The 25,138-nt window shown below is 39.3% G+C and overlaps 1 protein-coding gene and 1 non-coding gene across 6 annotated transcripts in view; one reads left to right on the top strand and one right to left on the bottom strand.

Moving 5' to 3' along the window:
• The window catches only part of TAF1 (TATA-box binding protein associated factor 1), a 64,423-nt gene extending 44,310 nt beyond the window's left edge, over window positions 1-20,113 (top strand). For 3 of the 5 annotated variants that reach the window (XM_074359913.1, XM_074359912.1, XM_074359911.1), the window contains exons 33-39: window positions 9,019-9,086; window positions 9,420-9,536; window positions 13,129-13,254; window positions 14,064-14,168; window positions 14,442-14,598; window positions 15,321-15,498; window positions 18,219-20,113. In XM_074359913.1, the coding sequence (XP_074216014.1) occupies window positions 9,019-9,086; window positions 9,420-9,536; window positions 13,129-13,254; window positions 14,064-14,168; window positions 14,442-14,598; window positions 15,321-15,498; window positions 18,219-18,441 (974 nt within the window). In that variant the 3' untranslated portion in view covers window positions 18,442-20,113. The remainder of the gene's footprint in view (window positions 1-9,018; window positions 9,087-9,419; window positions 9,537-13,128; window positions 13,255-14,063; window positions 14,169-14,441; window positions 14,599-15,320; window positions 15,499-18,218) is intronic. The other 2 variants (XM_074359915.1, XM_074359914.1) reach the window with 1 other exon arrangement.
• A 4,361-nt stretch (window positions 20,114-24,474) lies between these two features.
• Window positions 24,475-24,581, bottom strand: LOC123613896 (U6 spliceosomal RNA). The gene has a single exon (XR_006721326.1). It is a non-coding gene; the product is annotated as a U6 spliceosomal RNA (small nuclear RNA).
• Window positions 24,582-25,138: the final 557 nt, after the last annotated feature.

Below are 25,138 nucleotides of genomic sequence, written 5' to 3'. Positions count from 1 at the left end.
TGTCTCCTATAGTTTAATTCCCCAGAGGTAACGGTTTAGTGTATATCCTCCTATGCTTTTTCTGTGCTTAACACAAAACATGTTAAATAATTCACAGTTTGCAACAAATTTTTTTACAAAAGTTATCATTTTAATAGATAATTCTATGATTTTCTCTTTGCTTATGAACATATCCTGATCCTCTTTTAAACTTCTATTTTGAAATAATTTTAGACCCAAGAAATTACAAAAATAGTATAAAGAGTGCTGTGTACCCTTCACTCACCTTCCTCCAGAGGTGACATCTTACATAACTGTGATTCATTATCAAAATCAGGAAATTGATATTAGTGCATTACCGTTAACTAGATTACAAGCCTTATTCAACTTGCACTTTTTAAAAAATCTATATTCATTTGTGTGTGTGTGTGTGTAGTTAGTTTTATGCAGTTTTATACTGTCATGTAACCACCACCACAGTCAAGATTTAGAACTGGTCCATCATCACAAAAGAACTCCGTGACACTACCTCTTTCTATCTGCATCCCTTCACGTGCGCCCACCAGTCTCCTTGTTCCCTGGCAACCACTTAGCTGTTCTCCACCTCTGTAGTTTTGAAGCTTAAGCATGTTATATAAAGAACAATACAATACTTTTGAGATTGACTTTTTTTCACCAAACATAATTCTTAAGATCCATCCAAATTACTGTGTGTATCAGTAGTTCATTTTTTTTATTAAGTATTTTTTGTTTCCTTTTTAAATTTTTTCTTTCTATTCCTTTTTAAGTGGAGAAGGTAATTTTAGGTTTGTCTGTTGTTTTTAAACAGAGGGTACTGGGGATTGAACCGAGGACTTTGTGCATGCTAGGTATGCACTCTACCACTGAGCTATACCCTCCCCCAGTAGTTCATTTTTAGATTGTTGAGTAACGTTCCATTGTACCAGAGTTTGTTCAACCACTCAGTCATTGAAGGACATTTCAGGTTTCCAGTATTTTTCTATTATGAATAAATCTACTATAAACATTCATATACAGGATTTTGTGGGCATATAGATTTTCCTTTCTCTGCGGATAAATGCCCTAGAATGTAATGGTAAATGTATGTTTTGCGAGAAACTGTCATACTCTTTTCCAGACTGCTTGTACAATTTAGCGTTCCCACTAACCATGTATGAATCCAGTTTCTCTGCAGTATTTAGTGTTACCACTATTGTAAGAAAATTTTATCTATCTGACTGTGTTTTTACTTCACATTACCCTGATTTGCCATTGCCATCCATATATTTTCTTTGATGAAGTGTCTGTTCTTTTCTTTGTCCTAGTTTTAATTCCATTATTTTCTTATGATTAATAAGTTTTGAGGGTTCTTTATATATTCTAAGTACACATCCTTTATTAGATACATGATTTACAAAGATTTTCTTCCAGGCTGTGTCTTGTCTTTTCAGTCTTTTTGACAGTATCTTTGGAAGAGCAGAAGTGTTCAATTTTGATAAAGTCCAGTTTCTCAGTTTTTTCTTTTGTGGATTGTGCTTCTGGTATGTCTCTAAGACATCTTTGCTTAACCCAAGGTCACAAAGGTTTCCTGTTATATTTTCTTTTTAAAAGTTTATAGTTTTAGTGTATTACATTTAAGTCCATGATCCATTTTGACTTAATTTTTATATATGGTTTGAGGTTTAGGTTGAGGTTCATTTTCTTTTTTCCCTATCGATGTCTAATTGCTCCATTAGCATTTGTTGAGAAGACTATCCCTAATCCCAGTGAATTGCTGTGAGCACCTTCGTAAAAAAACAGTTGAATGCATAGGTCTGTTTCTGGGTTTATTTTGTTCCACTGATCTGTGTACCCCTCTGCACACTGCTGGGATTACTGTAGCTGTGTAGTAAGTCTTATCATCAAGTAGAATGATTCCTGTCACTTTATTATTTTTCTAAATCGTTTTCTTATTTTTTGCCTTTCCACATAAATTTTAGAAGAATCTGGTCTATATCTATTAAAAAAAAAAAGTCTTGCTGGTATTTTGATAGGAATTGAGTTGAACCCATAGATCAGTTTAGGGGAGAATTGACACCTTTACCGATCCTGTCATATTGGTAGTACGTAGAGATCTCTATCATTCTTTTCAATGTATTCCATAGCAGGGTTAAGAGGATCATAATTGATGTCATTGCACGTTTGTAGGAATATTTCTGTAGGAAGTGTTGATAGATGTTCTGAAATTGTGTTCCAAAAAGACTACCTGTTTATAGTAAAAATAACAGTGAAGGAGAGTGCCTGTTTCCCTATAACCTCTCTAACCTGAGAATCATCAATGTTTTAAAATCTTTGCCAGATGATTTCTGTAAAATTCAAGTATACAACTTAAACTAAAATTTTCCATCAAAAAATACATACTCATTTTTAAAAATTTAAACCATATAGGCTTGTATAAACTGAAAAGGAATAATCTCTGTGTCCTTCCCCTTCTCCCATCTCCCATCCCCCTCTCCAGAGTAGTGTTGGGTTTGGTGTGAAGCATTCTGGGCCTTTTTCTGTGCATACTATGTGCTTCTTATTTTTTGACAAACGAAAGCATATATTCTGTTCTATGATTTTCTTTTTTCACTTGACAATTATGTTATGGACGATTTTTCATTCATCTAAGTATGTGATCTTGTTTAAGTAAAATCTGTTCATATGTGATTCAGAAAGGCAAAAGAGTGAACTGAATGTCATGAATGTTTCCAAAAGAGAATATCTAAATTGGATTTCTACTTTGCTTTTAAAAATATTGTGGCTGCTACTATGTATAAAATAAAGTATAAGGGTATAATTGCACACTGTAGGGAATATAGCCAATATTTTCTAATAAGTGCATAAGTATAATCTGTAAAAATTTTGAGTTAGTATGTTGTACACCTGAAACTAATATAATGTTGTAAACCCTAACCCTAACTATACCTTAAAAATACATATACATACATGTGTGTGTATGTATGTATATTTGTATATGTATATATATATAAATTTTAAAAATATACTGTGACTGAAGGAGAGGGAGATTGCCCAGTGGTAACTGTCACTTGACATTTCATTTCTGTGAGAATGAGATTTTCACTTCTTTGTTGTACAAGAATTCAGTTTCTGCTTAAATGTGATAGAAAATAGACTTAGGATGTCCATAACTTACTAGCCCTCTTCTCTTATGGTACTGAATTGAGCTAGTAAATAGTGATATAGCAATCTGTTACAAGGCAGCATCTCACTGAAAGTCCCATACTTATATGAGTTGAGATAGTATAATATGCCAGTAAACAAATGTGCACCAGGAAATACTAAGGCTACAACAAAGTCCACATTTAAAAAAACATCATTTGGGAAAATAAAGATTATTATTTATTAAAAAGAAAAAGGAGACATAGAAAAATAGGCTCTTTCAGCCTGGGAGTTTCTGTGATGTATTTTCAAGGCAGTATGTCTTCTGTGGTGTCAGGAGAAACAAAACCAAACCTTATTACCATGAGGAATATAAATCAATGTTAACTTCCCCCATATTACTGTGGCTGGTATTATACAGAGTTAGGTAAAGAGTACAGAAAGAAAAATAGGCCTAAATCTAGTAAGTGATTGCTGTAAGCACCATGAAGGCAGGAACCACGCCTGTCTTATATCACAAGTGCTCAGGATAATGCTTGGCACATAGTAAACACTCAGTAAATATCTGTTGGATGAACTAATGGCCAAAGAAAGAGGTGCAGTACCAGGAAAAAGTGGAGAATGGTGCTATAGAAGCCACGGGATTAGAGCGTTTCAAGGAAGAAGTGAATGTCAGTTGCAAATACAACAGCACTTCTATGGTTGAGTCTGAAGAATATTCACTGGATTTGGCAGTTAGCGTATCACTGTTGACTTGATGAGAACAATTTCAGTGAAGTGTTCTTTAGTACTGCCTCATTCTCTGACACAGTTGCTACTTTCTCTATGATCCCTTAGTGCTTTGTATGTTTTTGAAATTCTGAGTTTCTGTATGTGGATCTTCCATGAAGCCATGAAAGGGCATCAAGGACAAGAACACATCTCTTGTTTATTGCTTGTTTTGTTCTGTTGTTTTATTTCTTATCTGTGTATCATCAGAGCTTGGCATGGTACCAGACTTATAGTATGTACTTAAAAATGAAGAGTCAAGCTGTTATAAATTTTACTCTACAGGAAAAGTTGTTTTGAATTGTCTATATTGTTATTTTTCTAATTGTTGTGGAGATACGAGATGAATGTGTTTTTTAAGTTGCTAAATGGAATAGTCCATTTAGGGGAGAAAAGAAGTAGTTTATGATTCTTTGGGCCTTTTTATCAGGTAGGTGCTGAATGTAAATCCTACCCGTGCCCAGTGAGTTTTATTTCCCCAATTCCCCTCAGGATAGTTTCTAGCTTCTTGAGTTTCTCGTCCAGATTCTAAGTGAGGTTCTGTTACTTGAGTTTGAGAGCTCAAACCTCTTATCTTGAAAACTAAACGTCGTAATTTGCATTTGATCCACGTTGTACTAATGTAGAGAGCCTAGCTACAGTCTGAAAGATTAGATTCACTTCTCTTTTTACCTTTTCTGGACCTAGTTTGAGATAAACATCTAAGAATTGGGAGAGCCCAAGGTCATTTCTTAGGGATCTGTGGACTATGCATAATTGAAATTAGCAATTCTGGTTTCTTTAGGAATTAGCTGTGCAGATTTTTTTCTTTCTTCGTTTTTTTGGTTTTTTTTTTCTTTTTAAGTCTGGCACTGTTTTTTTTTTTAAGCTCTTCATTGCTACTGAGATTTTATTTTATTTTTTAATTTGAATGATTCACATTGTGAAACAGGCATATCCCCCACACTGTTCACTGTTAGGATAATAATTTATGCTTGTTTTGGCACAGTGTTCATCATCTTAGGAGGAAAGTTATTTTTAGTATTTGTGGAAATGTTCTCAAAGGAAATGTGAGCTTAGGAGTGATCACAAACCCCCTTCTCTTGGTTGAGCAGGACTGCTCACCAGCCTAACTTGTATTTTTCTCTGAAACCTTTCAGATAGCAATAATACTTGTTTTCCCTTTCTAACTAGAACCACAGAGCTTGTAACTTTCCTTTCTTCTCCTGACATTATTAAAAAGGGAAATTAACTTAGAAAGGACAAAAGGAATTTTCTTGATTTTGGTGGAATATCAACTTTCCAAAGCTGTCATTGGAATTATCACTATTTAAGGACATTTGAATTTGAATTACATGTGATTCTGTAGGCTGCTGCCAATCCTTACAAATGAGGTAGAAAATATATATATATATAATTTTTGACATTTACAGTTGTTTCACCATGATTTAATAAGGAGAGAGAGAAAAGGCAAAATATATTCAGAAAAATGTTTCTTTTTGTGTCAGTTATTCTCCTTTGGGCACAGCAATAATTCATAGATGGCCTTATCTTTCATCTTCTTTTTCATGTCATTCTGGAAATCACTCTATAAATTCTGATTTTCTCTATAATAATCCCTTAGGGACTGGGAAATAGGAATTTGGTTTCTTCTTACTCTTTTCTCCACGTACAACAGCCACAGCATCTTTATTATTCCCACAGAGGCCCTGTTTTTCACTGGATGACTCCTTTCTTCCTAAACTGTGAAACCTAAAGCTGATCATCTTCCTCTTAGTAAGCACCTGATTGCTACAGGATATAGAGCAGTAATGTTAGCTTTATGGAGATAGTTATGGACCCCCTTTGAGACTCTGATGAAAAACCATGGATCTTCTACCCAGAAAAATATATATTACATACAGAATTTTATTTATAGTTTCAGGAGATTCATGAATCTGTCTTGTCACCACCCCATTCAAGAATTCCTGGTATAGGTAGGGATAAGAAAACATCTAGATATTTTTACCCTTTTTTGGTGGTGTTAACAGTTGTTTGCCAACTCCACCGCCATCTTTCATCAAAAATACTTACGTGCTCAGCGAAAAAAAATGTTCATGTATAACTGAAAAATTGTGCTCTACACTGGAATTTGATACAACATTGTAAAATGACTATAACTCAATAAAAAATGTTAAAAAAAATTTGAGGACCACTAAATAAGACTCGAATAAATGGAGATCTATAAAATGAGTTTTAAGTAGACTTTAAAAAAAATACTTCTTTGCTACTTTGCAAAGAGTAGAGTAATAGAGTTAAATAGCTGAAACCATTGTAAGTCTTGTGCTTTTTTGGGGGGAGGGAGGTAATTAGGTTTATTTATTTATTTTTAGAGGAGGTATTGGGGATTGAACCCAGGACCTCATGCATGTTAAGCATGTGCTCTACTACTTGAGCTATACCCTCCCCCCATTGTAAGTCTTGAGAGTATCTCCAAAACTGAGAACAGACACAGCTAGTAATCAAGAAGACATAGACAAGTGTATCAGCTATGTAAATAAGTATATTTTTAATATTCTGGGGGCATTACTAGTGGGTATTTCTTTCAGTGGTATGTTACAAAGAAAATGGGGAAGGAAGAGGTCCCATGTTTAAAATGGTTTAAAGTGAGAGAGAACTTTGCAAATGTATAAACCTAATTTTTTTCCCTTTATTATGAATGAGAGTATTGACTAACTGAAAGGGTTGGTTTTATGTTTAGGTTTCAAAACTGAAGGGCTGAATTCTTAATCTCTACGCTGGAATTTTAGCCATGAGGCAGGTCCTTGTAGGTGTCAGAGCCAGGATCCTGTAAGAAACTGATGTACTGGCTCGGTGAAGGAGGCCTGCAGCCCGTATGCAGCCTGTTTGCTCTAGCAGCATGCATTACTATCAACACGAAAGCTTGTTTTATGGCTTTTGCAGTCTGTCTCCATCGGTATTTTGAGGACCAACCTATTGGTGGCCCTAGGAGATTAGAACTCTAGAAACTTGAGCTGCAGTCTTCTTATCACTCAAACTGTTCTTGTTTGTGAGCCAACTCTGGCTGTCTTTATTTACTTACTTACTTGGATATTTTTTAAATTTATTGATTTTATTTTTTATTGAAGCATAGTTGATTTACAATGTTGTGTTAGTTTCTGGGGTACAGCATAGTGATTCAGTTTTATATATTTGTATATATGTGTATATTCTTTTCATATTAATTTTCATTACAGGTTATTACAAGATGTTGAATGTTCCCTGTGTTATACAGGAGGACCTTGTTGGTTTGGCTGTCTTTACATGTGTCCTAAATGTCTTGGTTGACTAGGTTTTTCTGGTTTATTTGTGTTTAGCACAGTCAGCTTGTGTGAGGACACAACTTTATTTTACATCTTTTATAAAGACTGGATGGTTTATACTTGTGAGAGGTTTTAACTGAAGGAGACTTATTTGTTAATGTAATAGCTTGCAATAGTCAGAGTAGGGGTGGCATGTAAACTTCACATGCACATGTGCTGTATTTTTTTATCCTTTACATCCTGATAAATAGTAGGTTCAACATAAGGATCACTTCCTCTGTGAAGCCTTTCCTAGTTCTTCTTTCCTTCTTACATCCCAGAATTGGCCATTGTGCTAGACTATATAAGCTTCTTGAAGATACGGTCTATATCTTACTCATTTCTGTGTATAATTCCTGACACATAGAAGGTACTCAAAAAATGTTTTATGAATGAGTAGGTGAATGAACAATGTATTGAAGAATATTATAAAGCACTTAAGGCAAAGAGTAAAAACTCAGATGCCTTTAGGCTCCAGGCATAAATGAGTTAAGCAGACCTGGTAGGGACTATGGTAACCTGGAGAACACATGCCTTATCTAAAAGGGACAGCTGCTACTCAGATCCAGCCCACTGGTGCCTTGTGAGAATGCTGACCCTGTGTTGCCATATCTTTTAATTTTTTAAGAGAAGCCAGACATTTGTGTTTTTATAGGAAATCTCTAAATGTTGCCAACTAATTAAGATTTTTTAAAAACTTTTTCTTGAGGTATAACTTACATACAGAAAAGTGTATGTATTATGAGTGCACAGCTCAGTCCACTTTCACTAACTGAAGTGATTTTTTTAAATTGAAGTATAATTGACCTGCCACACTATGTTAATTCCAGGTGTACAACACAGTGGTTCAATATTTCTGCACATTACAAAATGATCACTACCTGAACTGATTTTTTTGTGAGCCAAATAGAACTGGGTTGACCTGTAAGCCACCCATTTGCAATTTATGATAAAGGCTGTACGGGGAGTTGTATAGTTTGGTTAAGAACCTAATAGCTTAAAGTAGCTTAAAGAAACACATCGGCCAAGTGCAATGTGTGGACCTTATTTGGATTATGATTCAGATATCGAAGAACATTTGTAAAACAATTGGGGAAATTTGAATGTTGACTAGGCATTTAATGATATTAAAGGATTACTGTTAGCTATTTTAGGTGTAATTTATTTGGGTTTTTTTTTTTTAAACAACTATTTTTTAGAGCAGTTTAGAGCAAAATTGAACAGAAGGTACAGAGGGTTCCCCTACACATGCACAGCCTCCCCTGTTACCAGTGTCCCCCACTAGGGTGGAACATTTGTTATAATTAGTAAATCTACGTTGACACATCATTGTCACCCAAAGTCCATAGTTTACATTAGGGTTCACTCTTGGTGTTGTGCATTCTCTGGGTTTTGACAGACATATAATGATATGTATCTGTCATTATAATATCATACATAGCTATCTTTTGAGAGCCCTTAAAGACACATACTGAACAATTTGTGGATGAAATGAAATGCTGGAATTTGCTTCAGAATAATTTGAGAGGAATGTGTAAGTTGGTTTAAATGAAACAGGATTGACCATGTATTAATAATCATTAAAGCTGCGTAATGGGTACATGGGAGTTCATTGTATTCATGTATCTCTCTCTTTTTTTTAAATGTGTTTGAAATTTTCCACTTGCAAAGGTAGAGCAAGAGTCGAAGTTCAAGCTGGCGCATGGTTTTTTGGGTCTAGGATAGTGGGACACCACTGCTGGTGACAGAATGTAAATTTCTGGAACTAAAGTCTGCAAAGGTAATGACATTCTCTTTTTTTCATCTATAGGGCCTGAAAGTCAGTATACTAAGACTGCTCAGGAGATTGTGAACGTCTGTTACCAGACATTGACTGAGGTAGGTGGTAAAGAGGAAGCTCCCTCAGGATCTAGCTTTCTGGAATCCCTTTGTTCCCTCGGGTGATGAGGAGGCCTTCTCTGCCTATCCTATTTTAAAATGCAGCATCCCACCCTCACCCCACATCCCTTATTTCCTTCCCTGTTTTATTTTCCTACCTGGCACTTAATGTTTTTAATAAACGGTGTAATTCTTTAATTACCGTATATGTTCTGCCACTAGAGTAGAAGCTGCGTTAAGACAAGGATTTTCATTTGCTCTTTTTACGACTTTTGTATCCCCAGTGCCTAAAACCCATGTAGAACGAATTCACTCATTTTCCTTATTTCTCAGTACGATGAGCATTTGACTCAACTTGAGAAGGATATTTGTACAGCTAAAGAAGCAGCACTGGAGGAAGCAGAATTAGAAAGCTTGGATCCAATGACCCCAGGGCCTTACACACCCCAGGTGAGTCTGAGGACCAAGAAGCACGTCTTGCAGTTTTCTTATTGGTTTGGGAAATTGGGAGCATGTTAACAGATGTATTTACTGAGATACCCTTCTTCTCTGTCCTTCCTCTTCATATGCCTTTCGTGTGCTTTCTTGTCTTCTCAAAGGCTAAGGTGAGTGAGGGCCATGGGTCTTGGCGGCCTTGTTAACTTGAGAAGAGGCAGGTGTGGGGTGAATAAACGGGATGGGGGTCTTAGTTGTTCAGGCAGTCTTTAGCAATAGCACATTCCTGACTGCCGTGGCCAGAGGCATCCTCTTGAGTCTCTGGAGCTCCTTTGCCTGCACACTGGGATTCTAGGATGTCCCTAGAGCATAGACGTGGGCTGCATTGTTCCTATGCCTTATAGATGCCTGACTACTCATTCCCTCAGAGGTGTCTCGGTGTAGCTCAGATGTCACCCATTTTCCTGGACTGACTCCCTCTCCCCATAAATGAAGACAGGGAATGTTTATAATGTTCTTAAATTTACATGTAACGGACTAGAGAGCCAGATTAATAAGAAATGTTTAGCCTTTCTGATCTGACCCTTGCATATACTAAGAGTATGTTTCATCTGTACTGTACTCTTAGAGGGCTGGCTTATTTGAAGAATAGGACTTACCAGAATATAGATGTATTGGAGGCACTGTGGTAAAGTGGAAAGTACATGAAGTCTGGCATAAAACAGGCCTGGGTTTGAGTCTTAGCTCTGCTGCTGTCTAGCTTTGTGAACTTGGAAAGTTGACTTCACGTCTCTAATTCAGTTTCCTTTTCTCTAAAATGTACTTTTCAAGATCAGTGTAAACATTAAACGAGGTCATTTGCCTAGCACATAGTAGACATTCAGTAAATGTTTATTTCCTTATCTGTATGAGAGTCATCTACAGAGTTCTCAGAGACCCTTTCAGATTTAACCAAATATTCTCATGCACGTTTCTCCCAATTCCCACTGGAAAACTTTTTTTTTTCATTCTGCTCAGGTTTCGCTCTGAACTAATAATGCAGCCTGTGTGATCTCTGTTGGATAATTGCTGTCTGTATCTCATTCATGCACTGTCCCTATCTATCTTTTACTCTCTCTTTCACCCCAAAACCTAGGTCACTGAGGGGCTAAGTATAAAGAGCCCTAAGATACTACTTCCAGGCCCAGAGCAAGGAAAGGCTCTTGCAGTGTGTGGGCAGACTGGGTCAAGGGGGCTTGGGTGAGTGATGTTGCCTAGGAAGGCCCTATTTGCTAATAGGCCCACAGCTTCCACAGGCCCATTCTGGTAAGTTAAAGCCTGGGTTTCAGCCATCATTCCTCACGAGAGTCCATCCACTGAATGCCACATGGCTTGGTCTGGTCTGTGACAGCCTAAGCCTAGTCCTTTGGTGAGTCAGAGCCTTAGACCCAGAAGCCATCTTCCTTTCTTCCCTTCCCCTCCGACACTATCTCAGATGGCTGAGGAAAACCTTGCAAGGGTTGTGTCCCTCCTGAGAGTAGCTGTTGTTTGGTGCTGTTAGAGGATCTCCTATGAAGAGTTGGGTGTAGGTAGTGTAGATATTCCAGTTCACCCTCTCATCGTTGCCCTCACTCATAAATACACAGTTTAAAATAGTAAGCCCAGTTCCTTCCCTCTAAACCTGAGGAAGATGCACATGAGTGATGGTCCTTACTCATTACTGCTCTTAAACTCAAACGCTATTAAAGTGTGTTTGCGTAAGTTTTACCTGTCAGAATGCAATTTTGGTTGTGTAGGAACATGACAGTAAGCATACTTTACTTCCACTTCTAAATGGTGATAATAATGTATTCTTACTCAACTATTTCTCATTTACAGCTTGTATTGTATCATCCAATTAGTGTAACACTTTATCTAAAACTGCTCACTTTGCATTTTTTTTTATTGAAGCATAGTCAGTTTAGAATGTGTCAATTTCTGGTGTACAGCATGTTTCAGTCATGCATATATATATATATATATATATATATATATATATATATATATATATTCATTTCTATATTGTTTTTCATTAAAGGTTATTACAAGATATTGAATATAGTTCCCTGTTGCATTTTCACACATAGCCTTTCATTCCCTAATTTCCTCTTCTGCTGTTCCATTAGTTTTTCTGTACTGTAGTGCTTTGAATTCTGTTTTGTCTTTCTCTAAAACCCAGTTTTCAATCAGCCTTGTTTGTTCGCTTTAAAAACAATAGCAACAAAGTAACACATGAGTTTCTTGTTCATAAAAGTAACATGTTCATTGGAAAAAATTGGAACGTATACAGAATAAGTAAGTTCCCTAAAATCAAGTCCACCACTCAGAAAGAAGCAACCACTGTGAACATTTTGGTGTATTTCTTTCAAATCTGTGAGGGGTGTGTGTGTGCGCGTGTGTATGCACGCATGCGCGTGTATTTATAGACATATTTTTTTGCAGCGGAGGTAATTAGGTTTACTAATTTATTTAATTTTTTTCACGAAGGTACTGGGGATTGAACCCAGAACCTTGTGCATGCTAGGCAGGCACTCTGCCACTGAGCTATACCCTCCCCAAGACACATTTTTTTTAACATTTTCTATTGATTTATAATCATTTTACAATGTTGTGTCAAATTCCAATGTTCAGCACAATTTTTCAGCCCAAGACACATTTTTAAAGTGAAATTGTTCAATATGATTTTGTGTCTTGTTTTTACTTCACACTGTTTTTTGAGCATTTGTTTTCATTAGTCTTTGAAAACATTTTTTAATAACTGCACAATATTTCTACTCTCAGCCAGCTTTTTAAACAAATTTTTTCTTACTTCTCCAGCCTGTTCTTTTTTAGTCCCTCCTGCCTTCCCTTCAGTGAATTGTCCATTTGCTGAACCCCTGTTCTCTTCAGGAGAGGGAAAAGGGAAGGGATCTGTAATTTACTGACCACCAGGCATTAGCTTATACACACCTCTTCATTCTTCCAGCAACCTCTTGATGTAGGCATTATCTATGTTTCACAACCGAGGAAACCAAGGCTTAGAGAGGTTAAGTAATTCACTCAAGTTACTCAGCTAGCAGGTGGTGGAGCCAGGACTCAAACCCAGGGCAGTTTACTCCAAAGTCCATGGTTTTCACCATGCCATTTTGCCTCGTGGCATCCTCTGGTGAGCTCATAAGCTATTACCCTATTCCATGCTCTTGTTGGAATTGAAATTTCTTTATCCCATTTTTTATTAGATGTCTCTAAACCAGACACTCAAAATAGCACTGATATGAAGCCCTGGGCCTAAAAAAAATCAGTCAAGGCTTAGAAGAAATTAGATTATTGACCAAAAGGGCTGTTAAGACATAGAATTGTCCCATAGTTTTGATGCTTTTCTGCCTCAGGCTTCTGATCATATACATCAGATGCCTCTCTGGTGGAATGAGCAACATTTGTAAGAGTCCCCAAAACCTGTCCATAAAACTGTGTTGTCAAAACTATGTTTTCTCTTTAAATGGATTGTTCTGCATGACCTTTTTCTGCAGTGAATGCTCTAAAGGGAAGTTCTCTCTATTTCTTACTCCCTTTACTAAATAGAAGCTAAGTTGTATGATTTGTGCCACAGCCTCCTGATTTGTATGATACCAACACATCCCTCAGTATGTCTCGAGATGCCTCTGTATTTCAAGATGAGAGCAATATGTCTGTCCTGGATATTCCCACCGCCACTCCAGAAAAGCAGGTGACACAGGTAGGATCTTCTTTTTCTCTTTGTGAGATTGGTAGTATGCCTGGGGGTGGGAGGTGGGGGAGTGATGGTGGTGATATGTATAGCATGTGTCAAGGATGATGATTGGGCCTCTTGGCTCTGGGAATGAGGGCCTGGAATGTGATTTCAAGGTGGGATAGTCAGGTCGAATGACTGACATTGTCTTCTGCTGTCACGTGACCATGGGCAGAGTCAGGCTCAGCAGAACTTAAGGGCCGGCCAAAGTATGAAAAAGTGTGTGAGGCATCAGAGCAACCTGACGGACGGGTGACTAGAAAGACCAACTGTATTCGGAGACAGAGTTCAGAATAATTGCCCTGCTGCTTTACTGTATGTGTGTTAAAATCTAAAAGTTATCTATAAAATTGTATTTTAAATTGGCCTTTTTCTAGAGGTATCTGAATATACTCCTGATCTGAAGCCAGAAATTTATCAGCTGAGCTCAGTCAGGGTCCCACTGGAGAGTGCGAAACCCAGGAGGGTTTTTCTGTCCCAAATAGTCCAACACAAGCTTAGGGACACCTTGGCTTAGAAAGGAAGAGTCTCCTTGTGATGATATAGTACGAGTAGACCAAGGACCTTCCTGTTCTTTGGATTTTTTACTCTACTTGTGATTTCCAAAGAATAAACAAGGAGAAAATGCACATGCCTTGAGCTGTGTAAACAGCCCCCACTAGCTGTGGGGTTGGCTGGGATATCAGGGAAGAGCATCCATTCTGGGTGACAGCCCTCAGTTAACTCCTCCTACCGGCACTTCCCTCAATGATGTGCTATTTGTGTTCCTTACTCAGATGCACCAGGGCCGAGGTAGGCTGGGCGAGGAAGACTCTGATGTAGATATTGAAGGGTATGATGATGAGGAGGAGGAGGATGGGAAACCTAAGACTCCAGCCCCAGTGAGTATGCTTACAGAAAGCTTATGGTTAATTTATACCCTTCTATGGTAGGAACCCCAGTAGTGTAGAGCAGGCCAAATCCCAAGTCCATATCGAAGGTTCTCCATAGTGAGGCCCAATCTGACTTTAATCCTTGGAACCAGCTAAACTAGTCTATCCACCAAAATTACTTAACTTCTTGTGAGGTAACAAGAGGGGGGCTGGCTGGCAGCAGCTTCTGGTCTCTTACTTGGTTGATTGATGGGACTTTGATCCCCAACTGGTCTCATTCAGGAAGGTGAAGATGCAGATGGTGATCTTGGAGATGAAGAGGAAGGAACTGTGCAACAGCCTCAAGCCAGTGTCCTATATGAGGATTTGCTTATGTCTGAGGGAGAAGATGATGAGGAAGATGCTGGGAGTGATGAAGAAGGAGATAACCCTTTCTCTGGTAAGTAGGTCACCATAGCACCCTTAGGACTTGGTAGGAAGCTCTGGGCCAAGTATGCTGTTACCAGAAGCTGCTCTTTTATTGAAGTCCCATTAATAGACCTCAGGGTACTGAGCACTCACTCATAGGATGGTCAAATTCAACAGTCTTAGAAGAGGTGAAGAAATACAACATAGGAGGTACAAAAGATGGCAATGGAAAAGATCATGCCCAAGCAGCAGCTTTGATTTGAATACTTAATAAAAATGAGAAAGAAGGGGGGAGGATATAGCCCAGTGGTGGAGTATGTGCTTAGCATGTACAAGGTCCTGAGTTCAATCCCCAGCACCTCCATTAAAATAAACAGGTAAACCTAATTCCCCTCAACCACTCACCCCCCAGAAAAAACAAGAAGAAAGTGTTATATGTGGCAATTGGAAGATTAAGAAAAAAGATCCTGCTTTGGGATATTTTGTGGATTATTGGCAATGGCAGGGGCAAAACTATAGGAGGAGATGATAGGGGAATAAACAGCTAGATTGGATTGAAATGAAAAAAGGAAATGGTTTTTGAATTCAGTATCCAAACTACAGATCTTGTCAGTGTTGACCCTAGACAGTCCTCTGAGGTGAGGAGTCCAGGCAAGATGCCCATGTAGATGTGTGGGATTAAGTAGTTCTGGAAGACTAAGCCAAAGATGTTAATTCTGTCAAGCTCACCTCGGGATCTGTCTCTTTTCACAGCTATCCAGTTGAGTGAAAGTGGGAGTGACTCTGATGTGGGATCTGGTGGGATAAGACCCAAGCAGCCCCGCGTGCTTCAGGAGAACACAAGGATGGGCATGGAAAATGAAGAAAGCTTGATGTCCTATGAGGGAGACGGTGGGGAGGCTTCTCATGGTTTGGAGGATAGCAACATCAGGTAATCGGCAGCAACATGCTACAGGGCTGTGGCAGGTGCCCAGCTATGGTATCAGAGGGCCCACCATCAGATTACTTTCATCTATCAAACATTTCCTGAGCACCTACTAGGGCCAGGCACTGTGCTAGGCCTTTGAGGATACACAGAGGAGCAAGACATGTCCTGCCCTTGAGGAGCTCACAGTCTAGTGGAAGAGACTGATGCAAACAAAACCATTACAAATACAGTGTAATAAGTGCTATATAGCATAAGTTAAGTACAAAGTGCCAAGTCATCACTGAGAAGGGAGTGTCTCACTCTGCTTCATGTAACCAGGGAAAGTTTCACAGATGAGGGAACAATTGAACTGGGCGGTACAGGATGAATAGGAGTCTACAAAGTAGATAAGTGGCAGCAGGTGAGGAGATGCTGAGAGATGGAATAATATGTTCAAAGGCACAGAAGTATAACAAAGTATATTCCAGAGCGAAAAGAGATTATTTTTGAGTTGTGGCTTCAGAATTAGCAAGGGATTATGTTGTAGAGGACCTCAGCGGGCATGCTGAGACATTTGGATTTTGGTTAATGGAATCATCACTTTCAGGAAAAGGAAGTAACATCAAATTTGTGTGTTCAGTAACTCTAGGGCAATGATAAAGAACTCAGCTTGGATCTGTTAGGAGTAGAGGAAAAGGAAAGGACCTTTTCAAGAGCTGTTTAGAGGGTAGATCAATTGGATTTAGGAAGTGAGGAGATTAAGATATAATAATGAATAGGAGTGTCACTGAGGTAGGAAGGAAGAAGACCAGGTATTAGATGAGGTGGGAAAGGAAGCAAAACATGCATCTGTCTTTGGACACGTGGGATTAAAGGTACATAATCATCTAGCCAGGGACATCCAGCAAGCAGTTAAGAGTCTTTATTCATCCAGTAGGTATTTGTCACAAGTACAAAAGCAACTCGATTCTTGTCCCTTCCTTCAAGGAGTTCAGTCTAGTGGAAACCTGAAACAGGCAAACACAATCACAGGGTAACGTGAAAAGTGCTGTGATAGGCAACCACAGGAGTTTTCCGGGACTTAAGTAGGAGTAGGGTGTAGGGTAGGGGCACTGCTTAGAGAAGGAAACTGAGCTGCCTCAGAAGAGGAATTAGCTAGATGAAGAAGCAGGCAGGGGTCACTCCAGAGAGCAAGAACAGCACATGTGAGGACCCAGAGGCGTGAAATACTTCGAGAGTAAGTAGCCAGTAGCTCAGTGTGGCTGGAGCTTTTCCATGATCTGTGTGACAGAGATGATTTAAGGAGGTAGGTAAGGATCAAATCATGAAGGGCCTGAAAGTTTGGGGTGGACATCGAATGAGAGCGGTGTGATCAGCATTTTATTTTGGGAAGATTGCTCTGTGCCCCGAAAAATGGTTGGGTAAAAGACATGAGTGAACAATCCACAAAAGAAATGCAGATGGCCAATAAATATATGAAAAATTAGCTTCCCTAGGAATCAAAGAAATGCAATAAAACAATGAAATGCAATTTTTTTACCTAGAAGATGGGCAAAGATTAAACGAATGATAATGCCCAGTATTAGAAAGGACGAGAGGAAAAAGACATTCTCAAACCACTGGTTGGTAAATTGACAAAATGGGGTGGGCAAGAGAAGTACAGGAATTTATCATTGTAAGTCAAAAACTTAAAAACTGTGCATCCCCTTTGGCCCCCAAATTCCATACCTAGGAAGTTATTCCATGGGAATAATAAAGTAACCTTCATCAAGATGTTTGTATAAGGATGTTTCTTACAGCATCGTTTTAATAGTGGGAAAATTGAAGAAAGCTTAAATGTCCTAGTAAGAGACTGTGAATTAAATTCTGTTACAGCCATACAGTGGAATACCATGCAGCTGTTAAAATGACACTCTAGATGTATGTTTACTGACGTGGGAAGATGTTCATTATAAACATTAGGGGAAAAGCAGATTCCTGAAGAGTATGTAGAGTATTCCAATTTTGTAAATTAAAAAAATGTTGAAGCATTGAAATGAAGTGCATAGAAAAAAATTTGGAAGGTCATCTACCAAAAGATTATTTCTGGGTGGTGGAGTTATTGGTGATTTTTTTTCTCTTTTTTTCTGGTGTATATTCTGACTTTTTTTTTAACCAGTGAGCATGCATTACTTGTGTGATTTTTTTTTAAGTCAAATTAAGAATAAACAAACAAACAAAAAATGAAGAGCACTCTGGCAGAAATGTGAAGAATAAATTGGGGGAGAACAAGACTGGAGGCATGAAGACTGATTTCAGTGGTGCAGGCCTGAGATCACAAAGGACCAAGCCAAGGCAGGCAGAGTAGGGATGGAAAGGAGGGGATAGAGACATACAGATGGAGAGATATAGTGAAGAGGTAGGATCTCCAGGACTGTTGACTCCTTGGCTATGTAGATGAGGAAGCTGTGAGTGGCAGACGAAACTATGAAGCTGTCAGAGCATTTATGGTCACGTAAGCTGGCAGGGTGTTGTCCAGGTGTATGGGAGTCTCTTTCATTCAGGTTCTTGCGTACATGAAGTTGGCAAGTTGATGTTTCTGAACAGGATCATTTTTCTCTCGGGGACCTGTAGAACAGTCCAGACCCAGCCATGTTAGCTCCCAGGGGCGGTTAGATGGGCAGATCCCTTGGCGGCACCTAGAGCGGGACTGGTCAGCTAGAGGATGGTGTCGAGCTTGAGAGATGACATGTTTCTCTTCTCAGTTATGGGAGCTATGAGGAGCCTGATCCCAAGTCGAACACCCAAGACACAAGCTTCAGCAGCATCGGTGGGTATGAGGTATCAGAGGAGGAAGAAGATGAGGAGGAGGAAGAGCAGCGTTCTGGGCCGAGCGTACTAAGCCAGGTCCACCTGTCAGAGGACGAGGAGGACAGTGAGGATTTCCACTCCATTGCTGGGGACAGTGACTTGGACTCTGATGAATGAGGCTTCCTTTGGGTCTCCTTGGTCAGCCTTCCCTGTTCTCCAGCCTAGGTGATTCACCTTTCCCCCATTTGTTTATATTTGTACAGTGTCTGATCCTGAAGTCACCAGATTAACACCTTAGCCTTTAAAAAATAGTAAATGATAATAAATTGGCTCTCCTGATCTTCTTGGGGCAGTGCCACTGTTTGATTTAAAACCAAGTACCCCCTACCCTCTACCGCTAACAAAAAGTGAGCAGTCTCCTCCTTCTCCAGTGCCCTCCTTTACCTCCACCTATTGCTTTTGCCATCGTTTTTTTTCTAGGAGAAGGAGGAGAAATTATGAAAGAACTAATAGCTTTCTGTCCTCTTGATGTATTAGAAAATTTCCATGCATGGTATCGTCTCAGTTTTCTAATTTGCAGGCCGGAACAGGTGACAGCCCCCATGCTGGGGCAGAGACTTGAGTTCTGGTGGACCCTGTGCCACACTAAAAACATAAAGCTATTGGACAAACTGCCCATTATTTTATTATTTATTTGACTATACAATGCCTTGTTCCTAAATGGATTGGAGGCAGACAGCTATAAATTTTTGAAACAGCCTGTATATCAGAAATGATACGTTGCCATGTAAATGTGTTCTGTCCCTCCCCCACCAGGGAAAACAGTAGGGAAATGGTTAAGTTCCTTAGGGAGAAGACTGTGTCTTCCGTTTCTTTTCATGCTTAGGATGTGGTTCTGCAAAGAGTAGGCACACAGTAAATTTTCCTAGAATCATAAAATCCTCAACAGATTTGTTATTGAGCATCTGCTCAATGATAAGCTCTCTGTCAGATCCTTGGGATGCAGCGTTAAATAAGACACATTCCTTTTACCCAAAGAGCTCACCATCAAGTTGGGGGAGGGGGTTGGAATTCAAAACATGGTGATAAATCATTACTGTGAGATAAGTGCAATTAAGAAGCTAGATATAAAGTATAGGGGAGACAGAGGCGTGATTATGTCTGAAAAAGTCGGAGAAGTCTTCCTAGAGGTAATTTTTAAGCTGATGGTTGAAGATCCAGTAGGAGCTTGCCAGATGGAAAAGTCCAGGCAGAGTGTAACACGAAGTGGAAAGGCTGAAGTCTAGAAATAGCAGAGTGTGTTCCTAGTTTGTTTGTTTGTTTGTTTGTTTGTTTGTTTGTACCTGCCTTGTTCCAGAAGGATTTAAGGTGGTTTATGTTCCAGTCCTTTAATCCTGAAATGAATGGCTAGAGATGTGACTGGAAGATGGACAGGAAGCTTATCACCAAGAGCTTTGAGTTTGATACTTAATGTGCATGAATTTTATATTATAAGAAATGAAGCGCTTGAGTGGAATAATATAATCAGACTTGTGATTTAGAAATTTTCTGTATAATGAATGAAAGGAAATCGAAGAATCATATGTAACAAGTGTGATCCCATTTTTGTAAATGACAAAACCATGTGCGTATATTTATATGTGCTTATATATATTTGTAAATGCAAAGGAAAAGGTCTGAAAGGATATATGCAAAACTTGACAGTGATAACCTCTGGGGAATGGGATTGGAGGGGATGGGGGCTATATGATTGTTTGTGTACTGGGTCGAGTATTGTGCTTTTATTTCTGTATTGTTTGAATTTTTTTACAAGAATGTATTTTTGTAATAAAATTTTTTTTAAATTCCAGCGGTAGTATGGAGAATGGTTTGGAGGGGGCACATCTAGTTCAAGGGGTAAGGGAGCCTAAACTGGGAGGATAAATCTGAGAGACCTTTAGGGGGTAGAATCAACAGGCCTTGATGACCAGTTGGCATTTGCGGGGTGAAGAAGGAAGAATGGAAGGTGGCTTCCAGAATTTTGGTTGAGGAGATTGGATGGGTCCATGGTATTCATTCATTTATTCAGCATTTATCAAGCCTTTTATTTTTAGCAAGCAGTCTGCCAGACGCTGATACGGAAGTAAGAGTTTCTGATTGCAGGGCACTTAAGATCTAGAATGAGAGGTAGAAATATATGTAAATAAGTTTAAGAAAAAGTGATCATTGCAATATTCACAAGGTTTCATGGTGTTAGGAAGGAGTTAGCAACTCTGCTTATGGAGTGAGGATGAGAAGTCTTCACAGAGGAGACCCCTCAGATAGATGGTTAAGAATAGGTTGGAGTCTGCCAGGGGAGGGGAGCGGGGGTTGGGGGGAAGAAGGCATTCTAGGCAGAGGGAGCAGAATGCTGAGGGGCTTGAAACCACATAGTCTGTTCATGAGACAACAAGCAGTTCTGGGTGGATGGAGTATAAGGAAGTCATGCAATGTAGTGATCACAAGGCTCAAGATCAAATGCTTGTTTTAGCTCACTGGCACAAGTGTGCATGTGGGTGGACTCGGGAGGGGTGAAGCCAGGTGAGAGATGAGGGAGACTTAAAACTGGCTGAGTCATTGGCAGTAGGGATGGAACGAGAGAGGTGCCTCTTAGTGACTGACTGGATAATGGAAAGTAGGGAAAACAAGGGGGAACCTAGGTTTCTGACTTAGATGACTGTGCAAGTGGTGATGCCATTCACTGAACAGGTTGAAGGCGGAATGTAGGAGAGAGAGCTAAGTTCGACTGGGAGCATGTAAGTTTATAGTAGGATACATAGAAAGCTTAAGATTTGTGCAAACTTGGGAGCAGCTGAGCTCACCCAGGAAGCCTGTGTAGTCAGAAGAGCGTGGAGGGCAGAATCCTGGTGAAGACCAATGTTTGTTGAAGGGTGGTCAGAAACAGAAGGAAAACTTCTGAGGAGTGAGTATTTCTTAAACCAAGGAAGGACTTTGAAGGAAAAAGGAAAAAAGGCTTAGCAGATATACTCCAGAGAAGTCAAGTAAAATAAAGCCTGAGAGAGAGAACCTTTGGGTTTGGTAACTAGGAGGTCCCTGGTGACCTTAGCTAGCAAAAGTGGTTTTAGAGCAATGAGATCGGAAGCCAGCCAGCAGGAGGGTGAGGAACAGATGGAAGATGAGGAAGTGACAATGGAGGTCTTAGACTACTCATTCCAGAAGCTAGGCTGTGAGGAGTAAAAGAGGGAGAGTCTTAAGATGACAGGTAAATAAGCATGCTTACATAGGCTTAGTGGAGAAAGCAGTAGAGAAGGGAGGGGCTGGGGAAAAAAACTGAGAGAAGCGGGGAGGGTATATAGCTCAGTGGCAGAGTGCCTGCTTAGCATGTAGGAGGTCCTGGGTTCAATCCTCAGTACCTCCATCGAAATAAGTAAATAAACAAACCTAACTACCTCCCCCCAAAACAAAAACATAACAAGAAAACACATAAATAAATAAAGCAAGAGAAGATAATGGTTAGAAAGACCCCTGTGAAAACAGGAAGGAATGTTAGCATAGATAGCATTTCCTCCCATAGGAGAAGCGATCTTTTCCACCTGAGACAAAGAAAAGGAAGGAGAGAGTTACAGACCAGTGTATAGATGAAGGAGATAGGAAGTTGGAGGAGTTCACACTTCATAGCGTCCGTTTCCTCTGTGAAAAAGGTAAAATCATCCTAGTGAGAAAAGCAAAAATGCGATGGGAGCTTGAACAAAAGTGTTGAACTATTGAGGGAGAGTGTGAAAAACGGGAAACCAGTTAAATGTCCGGCAGTAACAGAGGTTGAATTACGGTACATTCAGCTAGTGAAAAAAATGTGCAATTGCAAAAAAAGAATGAGGAAAATCTCTAGGTGCGAATGTGGAAAGATATTTTTGAAAAAATAAATCAGAAGAATAGGTGGTGTTGGATTTCCTTTATTTAGGGGGCAAAGAGGGTGTAAATCCATATTTGCACACTCACAGAGAAGATTTGGCCAAGATGCACTTCAAACTGTTAACACCCCTAGGAGTGAGATAGAGTGTGGGGAGGGCACATTCTTTTCACTGTAAACCCTTCTGTCAATGTTGAAGTGTTTCTTGTTTTTTTTTTTTTTTTAATGATCACTGAGAGAAATGGGAGCTGGAGCTAACCAGGGACCCATAAAAGAATTGCTAGGTGTCAAATGCACAAATGAGATTAAAGACCGTTCATCTAAAATGGTGCCCATTTACTTTATTGTGTGGTTTTTCTCCAAAGGTACTCAGCAACACAGCTGTCAGGGTGTAGAAGCAGAAAAGGTAAAGCATTTTGGGGTGAAGGCCTGGATATGAGAGCTAGATTTGTGGATTTCCTTTCAATAACCATTTCTTGGCAACTCTGGGCCAAGCACCATGCTGGGTGCTGTGAATACAGTGTTGGAGATGGACTAGTTCACACAAGAGTGTGATAAGTGAAATGATAAAGGTAGTGCCCTATAAAGGTACAGAGGAGGGGGACATGTAGCCCCAACTCTGGAAATAAAGGAGACAGATCTCCCCAGAGATGAAGGCATGAGGGGTAGGGAGTAGGCGTCATTCCAAGCAGAGAAAAGAGCACGTTACTAATGTGCCTGTGAATAGTTAGGGATGGTTAAGAGCGTGATGCACATGGAAGGGGCTGGCAAGAGCTAAATGCGAATTAGCCAGGGTCCAGATCATGGAGAGCTTTCTATGCTTTGTTTAAGAATCTGGACTTAATCTGAATGGCAGTAGGATCTATTGGAGGACTTGGATCACTTGAGCAGTGATTTGGGATATGGATTGGAGAACAGGACTGGAGATGGTTGTGGCCGCCATCTAGGAAGATACATGAGTCAGTCGTAAGGCAAGAACAGTGGGCAAAGATTTCAGGATGTAGGAGGTAAGATCTATAAGCGACTGACTGAATGTGGGGGATAGTTCAGTCAGTTAGTCAAGAAGTATTGCTTGAGCCTACTGAGTGCCAGGCTTTATTCTTGGTGCTCTGAATACAGCAGTGACTAAAACATACCCCTTTCCCTCAAAGAGTTTAGAATCTAGTGGGGGAGGAAGGCAATAAACAAGTGAATAAGAGTGAGAGAAATACTACGAAGACAAAACACAGTGATGTGAGAGGGTATGGGGTGAGGGTGCTAATTTAATGGTCAAAGAAGGCCTTGCTGAGTAGTTGTCATTGGCACAGAAATATGCATGTATTACTGATAAAATTAAAACATTTTTTAATTGATAAAGTAATCAATGAAAGAACCACAGAAGGTCCTTTAAAATATTGGCCAGAGAAGTATGAGGAAACCAGAATACACTGTCTTTAGGGAAGCCAAAGGAGGATTTCAAAGGATGGAGTGGGCAGCAATGTCTAGTATGCGCAGAAAGGTCAATCAGATAGGACTGAAATTTGTCATTTGTACTTGTCAATCGGTGGGCCTAGGGAAAACAGTTTCTTTGAAATGGTGAGTGCAGAAACCGGATGACAAGTGGGTTTGAAGAACTGTATTGAATGCAAGGAAGGAGAAACAGGGCTTGATTTGATTAAATAATAGCTGTCATTCACTGTGCCAGCCTCTGAGCAGAGAGCTCTTCTTACTTGACTGACCTCATTTAATCCTGAACCATCTGTGACATAGGTATTATTATTATTCCCATTTTACAAATGAGGAAATGTGTTCAGGAGCACCAAGGGTAGAGAGATTCGTCTTGGACTAGATACGGGCTACCTTCAAATTAAGGCCAGAAAGATGAGTATTGGATGGATACATAGAAGCAGTAGGAAGGAAACCATGCCTCTGGGCAAGGTAGACCCTGGGAAGGAGTTTTGTCTTATTATTATTATTACTACTTGTTTTTTGTTTATTTGTTTTGGGAGGGGGAGATAATTAGGTTTATTTATTTACCTATTTATTTTTAAAATTTTTAACTTTATAATCTTTATTTTTTTGTTTTTTAATTGTAGTTACAATGTGTCAATTTCTGGTGCACAGCATGTTTCAGTCATACATATACATATATATATTCGTTTTCATATTCTTTTTCATTATAGGTTAGTACAAATATTTTAATTCCTTGTGCTATACAGAAGAAACTAGTTTTTTAATCTATTTTATATATAGTAATTAACATTTGCAAATCTTGAACTCCCAGTGTATCCCTTCCCACTCCCTTCTCCCATGGTAACCATAAGTTTGTTTACTATGTCTGTGAGGATATGGAATGCTTCATGAATTTCTGTGTCATCCTTGCACAGGGTCCATGCTAATCTTCTCTGTATCGTTCCAATTTTAGAACATGTGCTCCCAAGGCAAGCACTACTTATTTACTTTAATGGAGGGGATTGACCCAGGACCCATGCTAATCACGCACTCTACCATTGAGCTATACCCTCCCCCAGGAGTTTTGTCTTTATCCTAAAAGTAAGGGGAAATTTTTTCAGTGGGAATGAGGTGGAGCTTGAGAAGGTAACCTCAGGGTTGTGTTTCCCAAACATTGCCATATCAGTATAAAAATAGCCAGTTTTTTTCCTATTGGTAGTTTACCTTTCTTTTGCAACTCCAGGGCCTTAAGTATTACATTGCAATATTTGCCTAAATATAATCATCTAAGTTGTTTCCCCCTGACTTTGAAGATAAAACAGTGGCCTGCTTGTTAAAGAACACCTATTCCTAGGTCTCGATTCAGCCTTCTTGAGTCAGAAGGTCTAGGGAAGACTGGTGGTCTGTGTATTTTATTCGAGAAGTTTGGGAGATACCCATTCAACAACATTCCCAAATTAATGCTGTCCTGGGTGTCAGCTGTTCTTAAACTAGTGTACATCACAATGGGAATAGGGTGTGCTTATTGTAAATTTAAATTCCCAGGCTTGGTAT

This window comes from Camelus bactrianus, chromosome X (genome assembly GCF_048773025.1).
Source record: "Camelus bactrianus isolate YW-2024 breed Bactrian camel chromosome X, ASM4877302v1, whole genome shotgun sequence".
Taxonomy (NCBI): Eukaryota; Metazoa; Chordata; class Mammalia; order Artiodactyla; family Camelidae; genus Camelus; species Camelus bactrianus.
The sequence above is the reverse complement of the archived record's forward strand: the minus strand, read 5'-3'. Positions and strand labels throughout refer to the sequence as shown.